An 11,906-nucleotide genomic window follows, 5' to 3' on the forward strand; every position below is an offset into this window, starting at 1 on the left:
AAACCATGGTGCACTCAATATGTGTGATAATGGTTTACAAAGACTTAAGACTTTGTTGAGAAGAAGTCATGTGTCATGGTAAATGAATGCCAGGTATATCGTAGGCACTGGAACTCGTGACGCATAATGATTGTCAGGGCAGGGCAGGACAAGACTGCCAATAGTGGTAGTATATACGTGATCGGAGCCCCGACCGAAACACTCAAAAGCAGATATGTACGAATCACTGATGCAAATCCAAATCCCCCACCACCACACTCCCCAGCTCCGGAAAGGGTATGCGGATTCCCCCCAAAATTGCCTTCCTCTTCAACGCCGGTTCCGTAATATAATCATGCACGCGTTTCAAATGCAAAGTTGTTGCCGATTTCATGAAGAGGTTTCTGATTTAGCTTGTTCCGCCGCTTTTCTCGACTCGGGCTTTTGCTTTTCTAGCAAGGCCGACACTACCGAGTCGCTACCGCCGTTCTTTTCCATGACCAGTTCTCGGAGCCATTTGTTCTCCGTTTCCAAAGACGAAATCCGACTTTCCAATGCACCGACTTTGTCGCTGAGCTCCTTCTCGCGCTTCTCGAGTGCCTGCTCGCGAGCCTTCTTTTTCACTCGAAAGCGAGCACTAGCGGCTGTGTTTCGCCTCCGCTTGTCCTCCTCTGCAGCTAGCCTCGACTGCTCTTCGAAGGAGAGCTGTCGGCTGCGTCGTGGAGCCGCCTCACCGGCTTTGTCGCCTGAATGCACGGATGTTCCGTAAGGACCCTGACCCCCGTTAGGAGGGTAGGTGGGTGAAGGCTGAATTGGTGCCAATGTGCCTAGGTTGTCTGAGAAACTGCTGACGTTTGGCGCCGGGTAATTGTGGAAATCGAAGCCATTAAAATCGCCTGAAGTCATGACGTGATGTTAGATTGTGTGACATATGCAACCGAACCAGCATGAGGAAAACGAGGCAACGGGAATTTAATTTGAGGTGCTCAACACCATGGATGACAACTTCGAAAGTCGAAAGGGTATAAAGAAAAGTATAGGTAAAGTTTAAATCAATGCCATGCCTATCAGGCGCCAGCAAGCTCGCATGCAAGCAGCAACCCATTCGCATGTGGCTGCCGGGCTTCCCCTATGATCACCTCAAGATCACGGGGAATTGCACCATCGGGCAGATTGCGCCATAGCATGCTATTCTGTCGAGCGAATGAACCTTGAGGCGCTTGCCAGGGTCAGGGCCCCCACGATAGGGCAAACGAGCCAATCAGGGTCGTAGTAGATGGCGATTTGCGGGGGTCCGCTGTGGGTTCCAGACTCTCGAGAGACATTTGGCGAAGAAGCTGTGGAACGGACGCATTCCCACGAACTCCCAACCAAGGAGAATGCACCGCTGATCCACTCGGACACGGTAAAGACAGCAATAATCAGAAAAGGGGACCTTGGGCCAGGAAGCTGCAGACGGAAGGTCTCTGGCAAATAGGAAGCCTGGAAGATGGTCGGCGTGTGCGTACAGCGTAGACTTGCACATCTTCTATCGGGATTAGGACACCCGGGCCTGCTGACTGTTCCATGCGGGGGGTGGAAAGTTCAGGCAAGGCGGGGAGAATAAGAAAGCAATAGCAGATAGCTCACGCAGGATCCATGCCGATGCTAAAACCTCGATCCGAACAAAGAGACGAACTGCAACAATAGATGAACAAAAAGGCACACTAACCTGTCAGGTTAAAGTCGAAATTCGACAGGTCACCATTGACTGCGTCAGAGGAAACACGCTCCGTCGCCGGCGAAGTGGTCGAGGCGGTTTCATGCCCGCTTCCATGAGGAGTGCCGGCATCCCAGTCTATAAAATTGGTGTTCGTGAACATGGCCAGCTCGTCATCGAGACTGGGCAGATTGTCGTCAGGCTGCGGTGCAGGCTCCGGAATCCTGTTGAGATCCTGTAACAGCTGCGACACATTGACGGGGTGGCCCCGACGACCGTTGTACGCTGACATGCTGACGATATGTTTCGCGGTGTTTTTTTATGGTCGTAGTTTTGTAGCCGACGAGCGGCGGCGTGATGAGCGCCTTGACCAAGCAGGTCTTCTCGGTAAGGCGATGTTACCGGCCGGCGCAAGCGTGCGTTCAGTGGCAGCTTTGGAAGTGCGAATGCACTGGACGTTGTGGTTTATATGCTCGGTCGTCTAGCGGATTGAAGTTTTCTCATGCGTGTCCCGATCGGTGCCGTCAGCTGCAGTTGTTGTAGAGGGGTTGACGATTCCAAAGATCCAACAGCGCAAGAGAGAGATTTGGAGTGGAAAAAGGGAAATACCTAGCGCTGATATCGATTACTATAGTAGTGCTCGGTGGGTCGACCGGAATGGTGATGAATCGGAGCATCAAAGGCGCTGGTCTCACAGACTCGACAGATTCACGCTCAAAGGGCCCGGTCTCAGGCGGTCGACGCCCTAAACAGGCTAGCCGAGAACACCCGTAGCTCGCCCGCGCAGACTCGTGGGTTGCCCTGTACAGACCCCTGTACAGGCCCCTGTGCAGACCCTTTCTCGCTGTCTCTCGCCTGTACCTACCTACTTACTTACTTACAGTCGCGCACCCACCCATTAGCCGTTCATACCACCCTCCCACACAATCTTGTGCGCATCTTGTACGCATAACAGGACACCCTCCTACAGGCAGGCGGGGGGGTTTAATCGAGAGTGCTGACGCTCACCTGACGTCTACCTAACGAAGATATCTGTAGGATGGTCATGACTCGAGTTCACAATACTACCTACCTAGGTAGTTAGGTAGGTAGCGCTGTCTTGAGCAATTAGGGTTTCCCCTCTCTAAGACCTACTTACCTCCTCTGTACATCCATTTCGATATACTACTATGTATGTATTGTCAAGTTACCTGGTGGAGTGGCTAGAAGACGGCTGAGAGTACAAGCTGCTGGACTTAGCCTGTACATACGAAATAGTAGGTGAGGTAGGGTGCTGCTAGATTTGAAACTGCCAAAGATTGGCCAATGAAAACCTGGAATCGCCTCACATCCCGCGCTCGATTTACCTAATGGGCTCGACAGACGGATTGCCACTGCTACCTACCCATACTCCAAGGCACATTGGTGGCAATAAATCAAGGTGTGCTTCCGAAATAGACACCTATCTACTGTACAAATAGAGCCCAGTCTATCAAATTCTGGCCTGCCGATATCATAGAGTATGATACAGAATATCGTTTACTACTTAAGCTGCTGGAGTATGTAGATACGGTACACTTACTCGAACGCCTTGTTCACTCGGCCGAGGGCACATACATAGTATAGTAGGTATCCAGATCGCTCTCTCTGCCCTAACTAACGGCCAAGACAGTTAGCTGCCAGGCACCGTCTGCGATCCGCTCAGTCTGCGCTTAACTAGCTATGCGGATTTATAATCAATAATTCGCTTCGGTTCTGCCTGCCTCTTGACTGCACTACTACATGTAGTATGTGTTGTGTAAGTATGCAGATAATTCTTACCACATGTGTATGTATATTCGCTTCGCAGCTCGTTCAGCCTTGCCTTGCCTACTACGTAAGTGAGCAGTATCAGGTACACTTCCGGCGGAATTCCGGCGGAAGATGAAGGCCTGAATGCAAGGTGTTTCCCTGATATTTTTCCTTTCAAAATGACATGTTCGGGAGCTTTCGGCTTTGTCGCATCGCCACTCTGCAACCCGCTACCGGAGGCGTGCACGTGACCGGCGTACAAGCCGTTAGTAGCGGTACGAATCCCGAGACACACATTAGCACCTACCTACTGTACATGTACATAGTATGTTGTAATGTGTATTATACATAAAATACCTAGGTAAGTATAGTACATAGGTAGTGTGTGTAGTAGGTTAGGTAGACTAGTCACGTTTCTGAACTAGATTGGACCTTAAGTCGCACGTGTAATTTGGGAGATGGTGAATTTATAAGCCCCCGAATTTGCCCAGTCTCGTTTTGTGAAGCTGCAGTGATATGTTGCAATCTTGAAGCCGCCTGTTGCGGCTTTAGCCAGATTGTATGCGTATTCATGGCGCACCGAAGCGGGGTTACCAGTCTCTGTGATGGTTACGCGATAAAGCCGCTTCGAAATTTCCATCGATCCCTACTGGCCTCCAACACAAAATCCGGACTTTTGCATAGTACTGCATACTCTCCCGCATGCAGACGCGCATGAATTGTAAGCGTACTTGCTCTTTTTGTCACTAGTCTGCTGTATGTTACCTTGGAGCCAAGGTATTGCAACGTACTTTGACTGCTAGGCGTGCTTTATAAGCAGTAGCATTACAAAGCACCCAGCTTAGACGCCGAGCTTCGTGCGTGCGTCTGTCTTACAAGTAAACACTCCAATCCCGACAGAGCCTGACTAGAAAGTAAAATGTTATTTTCCAAATATCATTACTTCCATCGCAGAACCTGACATGCTCACAGGGAAACGCTAGCAGACTGGAGTTGGCTGAAACCTGAGAGTATCTGGGAAGAGTAGGTAGATATCTAGGTACTGGTACGGAGTATACTCTTCGAAATTTGCGAGTTGTCGATACATAGGTACATCTCGTCTGGAGTTAAGCTTTAGGGCTGTAAAACCGTTATGCTAATTACGTTGCGATCATGGGACCAGACAGATGATTGGTGGCTTTGAAACCCATTGAAGAATGTCTGGGGTTCTCCATTGTACTTCGTAGTTAATCTGCAAGGTTACATAATCTCAGTACCATGCCTGATGAAGATAAGGCTTATCTTTTATCGCGACAGAAGGCGCTATCTACCGCCAAGAAATCCCCGATGATCCATTATCTAAACTGCGCTTGTGATCAATATCGAAGTACGTGATGCGAGATTCATACAACAATCATGAGAACTATTATGGGTTACCAATTCACAACGCAATAGAGAAAGTAAAAAAAAAGCATCTTTAGGTACGCGGAGATGGACTGTATGTACGCACATGTGAGAACGCCTATTACCATCGCATCGCTTGGATTCTAGAGCCTTTAGCCTAGGACACCAAAATACGAGACGCGTCGCGCGTCATCGGGCTGCTCTCCAGCGTCACCCCACCTTTGCATTTCCATACACAGTACACCATGTATCAATTCACATTGTAATGACAACAAGAGCTTGATCTTGCGATTTTCCATAAGCATCATACTGGGGATTCCTCCCCGATACTTGAAAGGGCGCATAGCCAGCTATGGCGCCTCCCCTTTCTCTTCCCACTACGGCTCGTCTGCCTTCTTCTCTTCACGTCAACTCTTCCAATCCCTCTGTCATAAAGGTTCTTAATCGACTCTCGCGGCCATCACTTTTGTCTCTCGTTCTCGACTGGCTCGAGCCCAGCAACGGGTCTCTCTGTCATCCGTTTCTTCGCGAAAATCTATCCGACGATGAAGATGAGGATGAATTCGACAACGACCTGTACCCACCGGCGTCCACGCTGGCTGAGCTTCGGGAGCTGTACGTAGATATGCAGACACGAAAGGGCAGCAGACGTGAAGTCGTGGACCGTATACTCGAAGGGGATTGGCGAGAAGGCTTGACCCTTTACCAGCTCGCTATGGCTGATCTACAATACTTATATGATCATCCGGGGACACTGAAGTGGGCTTGCTACAAGATACAGCGCTTAAAGACACCCAGGCATGAGGACGACGTCGAAGCCGACCGCAACTACGATACGATCGACAAGCTGGCTATGCACGTCCCACGCTTCCATCCCAGTACCTTTTTGCAGAACCTACAAGCTGAGGTGCTTCCGGATGTCAAGGCGCATTATAACTTTGACCGGCCCAAAGGCCTCCCGCTTCTTCTCCTCCGCATCTTTGTGCTCGACTCTCCATATAACACCGACCTCGCCGTCTCCGCTACGTCTGGATCCACGTCTTCAGGGGCCCGCACGGTGACAAGTTTTGATGCTTCGCGCACTATATATGTTGCGTTCCCCGATGCATCTCCGCACATCTTCGTCAGCAAGTCGCAGAGTGCGGGACCAACAACACACGCCGAGACAAGATCCTTACGTGCCCTTGTTGTAGAGGGCATTCCTAAAGCCTTGTCTCGCCCACGTGAGCGGTACTCCCTCAAAACAACTAACCTTCAGACAAAAAACCTCGACGCTATGCTCAGTCTACGTGGATCAGGGCGCAGTAACGCGGCTGCTGGTGGATGGAGTGTGTACGCGGGTGACAAGGCGGCCGACGCGCGAACTCATAGTCCACTCAATTCGCTACTGCCCACGCCGCCACTTTCGGACGATGCTGCCGGGGAAGACGAAGAGCAGACAGTTGGTTTCGGCAACGGAAAGCCAAACACACTGAAGCGGACTTTTGATTCGGAGTTGTCAGAAGAGGAAAACCGGCGTAAACGTACGCGACTAGTGGCACAGGCGCGCTTCGGAGATAATGCTAAAATGGATGATGGGAAAGGTATTGAAAGGGTGGATATTTTGATTGAAGACCCTTTTCCAGTGTCGGAGCTGGACTTTGAGAATGAAAGCGATGGCCAAGACGTGGGGGAATTGAACTCATCACATCCTCGGAAACCGAAAGGTCGTCGAAGTAGTCTGGATGCTAGCCTCTTGGAAGAGGCCGAAGGAGACGAAGATGAAGATTCCGAACTACAGCGACAAGATTACGACCGGGACAGAGGTGCTAGCGAAAACGTGCCTCGTGTCATGGGAAGACGAGCGCGAGAAGGTGATAGGGGTCGAGAGAAGTGGGCATGGCGTCCCAATGTTCGACTTTCACTCCATGGACCCCACGTCTTTGCGGGCATTCGCCAACTTGTGGAAGCTGGCTTTATCGATGGTGAGCGAATGCCGGGGTGGATGACAGGCGAGGATGGGGTCACGAGAGGAGCTGTGAGAAATGGGAGGGTTAAAGGGTTTAAAGGCTCTGGTTTATGAGCATTATGGGAAGCGAGGCACCTACAGTAACGGTTCCTAGGTTTTGGCATGACGAGGGAAGTCTTGTCAGCTGAATGTTGCTCGAGGGGCTCGTTGCAAGGAACAGTGTAACCGCATCGTCATGTCCATCTCTCGCTACGCAACGATTAGTGTATATCACATTGGCGATGCTCATCTGCTCGATCCTTTGAAGAGGTGCCTATCCTCTAGATTAATGAGCCAATGTCTACGAGTATGTAATGAACATCTATGACTGACTATGCGCTATTTCAAATGTCACATCATGTCTATTACAATCATTTGGGCTATCAATGGAATAGTCTAGACAAAGTCAAGGCAGATGTTACGCGTCCTCGCATCTATCTATTTATAAGTCTAGAGCTCTTGACGCACGTTCTTTACGTAGACCAACTCCATAGGGCTGGCACTCTATTCTGGAGGTAGAAGTTCAACTATAAGACCTTAGAATCTCATTTCCATACGCAGGGTATCACCGTCCATCATTATTCAGGCCTTTCCATCTTCATCAAGCCCGAAGACCTTCACAGTATTCGCCCAGGCAGCCTCGCACACATCGCGCAGTGGCTCACCCCGCACACCAGCAACGACCTGTCCGACACGCTCGATCATGCACGGCTCGTTGCGACCTTTTACCATAGAGCCCTCGACCCACTTCTCCTTTTTCACGAAGCGCCAGCGCTCAGGAACCTCAGGTTCCTTTCTCTTCGGCTTTTTCGGCGGCTTAGCGGGTTTCGCCTGTGCAGGCGCAGAAGCTTCTTGCTGCGGATTAGGCGTCGCCGTCCTGGGCGTCGGTACCACCGTGGACGCGGGTGTAGATTCCGGCGTTGCTTGCGCGGAGTCGTCACCGTTGACGTCCAGACCTGCATAGATACCCTCAGCCTTGGCCTTGGCGTCCAGTAGATACCGCCACCCAGCATGCGTCGGCCGGATCTCGCACCACGGCCCGTCAGTCTCGAGCATAAGCCGGTCCAGCGGGATCTCCTTCACGACGGTGCAGTTCTCCTCTGTCTTGAAGCTGCATCCGTTCGTGCCGATGTACAGCCCCAAATCGGCGAGCTCGTGCATCTCCGCCGCCGTGCCCGTGAAGCTGTGCACAACCCCACCGCGCTCGAGCTTTTCGAGTCGAGACCCAAATTTCGCTTTCAGCAGCCCTACGAAATCCTCGTGCGCGGCCCGCGAGTGCAGGAATAAGGGCGGCTGGGGGCGGAGCGAGAGCACGAGGTCCAGCTGCGCTGCGAAAGAATGCAGTTGCACTTTGCGGGAGCAGTAGTGCAACCTGTCGTAGTCGAGACCGAACTCGCCGAAGGCGACAAGGGCGCCTGGGTGCGTGCTCCTTGCTGACTCGATGAAAGTGCGGAGCTCGGAGATGATTTTTGTTGTTTTGGCTTCGTCCGGCTCGTGGTCCTCTGAGACGGGCTTCTCTGGGTCCGCGTCATTCGGCATCGTGAACTCCTGTGCATCGTGATGGGCGTGTGATGAGCTGAAGATGGCGCTTGAACAGGGATGGACGCCAGCTGTTGTGTATACGATACCCGCTGAGCGATGGTTAGTAATTGTCTCATGAATCCAATGAACGTAATGAACAGTGCAGGCGTAATCATCAACATACGGTATTCTTTGGCTATGTCGAGTGCATCTCTTGAGCTTTTGAAGTCAGATCCGGTGATAAGCAGCTTTTGACAGCCAACCTCTTGCGCACGCGATATCACGGCCTGCAGGTCATTTGGATGCCGCTCCTTGCCATGATATATACCTCGAAAGATGGGATCCGCGAGGTTTATTCCAATCTGTAAGGAACCGTGGAGTGAATTAGTAAAAACAGCATAGACAAGGCTTGTATATGTATGCAACATAATCACCATTCATGTCCTGGCACGCCTTTCCCGCCAAAATTAAGAAAAAATTGATGAACAGCATGCTGAGAGGTTCTGATATCCCTGACTTACATCAACATAGCGTGGTATGTATATCGAATTACCATCTGCACTGGAAGGAGGCGCAGAGTCTACCACCTCTGAAGCCATTTTAACGAAAGATGAGAGCGGTCTCACCAGATATCTCGACGAAACCGACAGTCGATTGGCCTTATAGTGTGAGACACAGTTGAAGAGACTTCTACTTCGGATCATTGAGTCTTCTTTCGCCCATAAAAAGAAATACGGGAGCGACTCTGCTTCAACATAGATGACTCAACATCGTGGCTAAGCCTTGGCGCAGCTTGTTGCCTCGCATTCCCGTCTGAAGTGCCAGCCAAGTCCCCCACAGTGTATGCCAATATAGAACTGTGACCAGTAGTTGTTTCTCGATTAATGCATATTTTTGCTAGCTGAATACAGGATCGTTCACAGGCGCCCAATTTCATTTGTAGGCTTTGGTCGATTGATTAAGCTATCTACATATGTAGTTCGCTACCTGCTGTTAATTTTCATAGATGAGAATTGAAATGAGTTCAATTAGGCTGTACGTCTACCCAGCTATTCACGAGAACTGTCTTTGTAGTTTTATGGTAAAACATATCCGCCATCAATAATGACGTCACTACCCGTCGTATAGGTCGAGGCATCGCTGGCAAGATACAGATACAAACCCTTGATCTCCTTGACATGGCCTTGTCGTCCCAGAACAGCCATTCGATAGGCCTCATTGGCCACAGCAGGGCTAGCGCCCATCTTTGTATCGAAGAACCCAGGCGAAACAATGTTGACTCGGGCAAAGTCTCGCCATTCGCGCGCTAAAGACTTGCCAAAATGCGTTACGAAAGCCTTCGTAGCATTGTATACAGGCTGGTCTGTTGGTACGTTGACGATGTGCGCACTCACACTTGATGTGATAATGAGGTTTCCCGTGCCTTGGCGCTTGAACACTTCGCCAGCGTACTTTGCACAGACTACCACGCCGTCAACTATGAACAGAAAGTTAGCATATGAATTATACAATCGTCAACCTCGTGGATTGCACTTTACCGTTAACCGACATCTGCTTCCTGTACTCCTCAAGTGTTTGTTCCAGAATAGGTTTCGATATTGCCATTCCTGATTGGTTATTAGTCTGGCGTGTGCCCAACTGACTTCGACTGAAGCTACGTGAAACTCACCAGCGTTGGCAATGAAAACATCTATTCTACCAAAATCTTGCAAGACCTTATTGATCCCGTCTTGGACCTCTTGAGGGTTGGAGACTAGGAAAAGCTTGTTTAGCTCAAGGTCCGTGTAGACATTGAAGGGTAGAAATGAGGCCTTACTGTCAACTTTGTACGCGCACGTCTTCAGGCCGTGGATATCAGCCAAGTTCCTAGCCTTCTTGATGGCAGCATCGTTGCTTAATTCATTGTGAGTACTAAGATATCCACTTCCATCCTTATCATCCGTCCCAACTCACGAGTTGTACCACAAGGCGACATTGGCGTTAGCCTCGGCCATTGCCTCTGATACGGCATACCCGATACCATCCGCAGCTCCAGTCACGACAACCACCTTGCCCGTCATGCGAAACTGCTCCAAGACATTGGGAGATGTATCCGGGATGGGTCGGGGGAATCCATCTCTCACTACCCCGCAATCCTCGAATCCCATAGACATCTTGATAGTCGTGTGATAAGTCGCCGCTGGTATAAGAATAGAACAAAGGAAGATGAGCTTGAGGTAAAGCAGGTCTCTCGCAAAGCTCGATATTGATGCGAATACCACGACTCTTTCTTTCAACAATGAGGATGAGAAGTCCCGGCTCCCAATACCGATGTCTCTTGCGGGACCATGACTTGTACTGGACAGATCATTAACGGTCGACGTATCTTGTGGATCTGAATAGTCTAGCTATCTGTGGTTTCCATGCCGTCGTTCTCAAATACGGGTATAAAGACGAGGAGCTGCGCCTTGGATGAGCGTAGCATCAGGCCAATTTGAGATACACCTAGTTATCACATCAAGGGTCTTTCGCATATCAATAGCTATTATTGGGGTGACGCCCAATACCTACAAGGTCGTAAAGCAGGGTTGCCGAAGCGGTCAGTGGCCCAACCGCCCAAAGGCCATGGCCGCCAAGCTCTCTAACGTCTTTCAACTGTAGTTTCTTCCCTTTGCACGAATGCCTTGTCGGCGGTTTAGTAGATGATTTCACATCCCCACCAATCATCGTTTCACCCAAAATACCGAATGAATGGTTCACATCCACGTCTCAAGTGGGGCTTATGAGAGTCTCTCATTTGCAATCGGGTCTCTTAACGGGGAAGTCAAAGACCCGGTTTTGCTTAGTGACAAGACTGATGTTATTGGCCTTGACATTGTTATTTTACATCAACACGGGAAGCCCCGGTGATTTTGCGTCGGGAATAGTTGAATACATCATTTCATTGACTTGGGATGTTCGCAATGATTGTTGGCGATATCTGGATCTTTCAGCAATTATTGGCTTTACGTTGAAAGTCGATTCCCAGTAAATCATCGCATACTCTTATCTCCTCACTTGGAAAAGCTACCTAGGTAAAGCAGTCCCGCATCCGATACCGCCTTTATGAAGATCCTAAGTATAGAATAGATCATCTTCATTCCCTGGTCGTACAACTATGCGGCCAGGGCTAGTTTCTTGAAAAGCTAGCTCATGTCACTTTTGCGCGGTCCATTCTTGGATGAAGTGGTGAATGAATAGCAGGTTGAAGGGAAGATAGAGCAAATTTCACGAAAACTCAAACCACCTCTTGAGGCTTCGTGAAGTGACGCCTCAGAACTCGTTGGTGCATAATATCACACAACCTCGCAAGGTACAGGGTGCTTGGGGCTTATCTAGCCTCGATAGCCACCAGAGATAGAACACAATGTGTAGTAAATACTGATTGATTTAGACGTATCAAGGCTGCGCAAAATGAAAATGGAGCGCCGGCGGCAGCGGCAGATGGCCGCCCGGGCATTGGACAGATGTTACTTGTAAGTATCCATGCTCCGTGCCGGCTCCGTTCTCGTTGGCTTCATAGTGGACCTTGCCAGTTATGGCCGTAAA

The 11,906-nt window shown here is 50.1% G+C and overlaps 4 protein-coding genes across 4 annotated transcripts; 1 reads left to right on the top strand and 3 right to left on the bottom strand.

The window, feature by feature from the left end:
* Nucleotides 1–369: 369 nt before the first annotated feature.
* Nucleotides 370–1,970, bottom strand: F5B22DRAFT_645128 (uncharacterized protein; the record flags this gene model as incomplete). Its single annotated transcript, XM_047978536.1, has 2 exons — nt 370–875; nt 1,691–1,970. The coding sequence occupies 2 exons, from the start codon at nt 1,968–1,970 to the stop codon at nt 370–372; spliced, it is 786 nt and encodes a 261-aa protein (XP_047832469.1).
* A 3,213-nt stretch (nt 1,971–5,183) lies between these two features.
* Nucleotides 5,184–6,893, top strand: F5B22DRAFT_645129 (centromere protein Chl4/mis15/CENP-N; the record flags this gene model as incomplete). Its single annotated transcript, XM_047978537.1, has 1 exon — nt 5,184–6,893. One exon carries the CDS (start codon nt 5,184–5,186, stop codon nt 6,891–6,893), a length of 1,710 nt encoding a protein of 569 aa, XP_047832470.1.
* A 281-nt stretch (nt 6,894–7,174) lies between these two features.
* On the bottom strand, nt 7,175–9,263 carry F5B22DRAFT_600940 (TatD family hydrolase). The gene is made up of 3 exons (XM_047974568.1): nt 8,861–9,263; nt 8,524–8,701; nt 7,175–8,449 (listed from the first exon to the last, which is right to left on the bottom strand). Exons 1-3 carry the CDS (start codon nt 9,041–9,043, stop codon nt 7,401–7,403), a joined length of 1,410 nt encoding a protein of 469 aa, XP_047832471.1. The 5' UTR covers nt 9,044–9,263; the 3' UTR covers nt 7,175–7,400.
* Nucleotides 9,264–9,415: 152 nt separating this feature from the next.
* On the bottom strand, nt 9,416–10,492 carry F5B22DRAFT_635416 (putative short-chain dehydrogenase; the record flags this gene model as incomplete). Its single annotated transcript, XM_047977134.1, has 5 exons — nt 9,416–9,816; nt 9,878–9,946; nt 10,009–10,092; nt 10,156–10,232; nt 10,293–10,492. The coding sequence occupies 5 exons, from the start codon at nt 10,490–10,492 to the stop codon at nt 9,416–9,418; spliced, it is 831 nt and encodes a 276-aa protein (XP_047832472.1).
* Between the last annotated feature and the right edge of the window lie 1,414 nt (nt 10,493–11,906).

This window comes from Xylaria bambusicola (assembly GCF_022495145.1).
Source record: "Xylaria bambusicola strain CBS 139988 unplaced genomic scaffold F5B22scaffold_13, whole genome shotgun sequence".
Lineage (NCBI taxonomy): Eukaryota > Fungi > Ascomycota > Sordariomycetes > Xylariales > Xylariaceae > Xylaria > Xylaria bambusicola.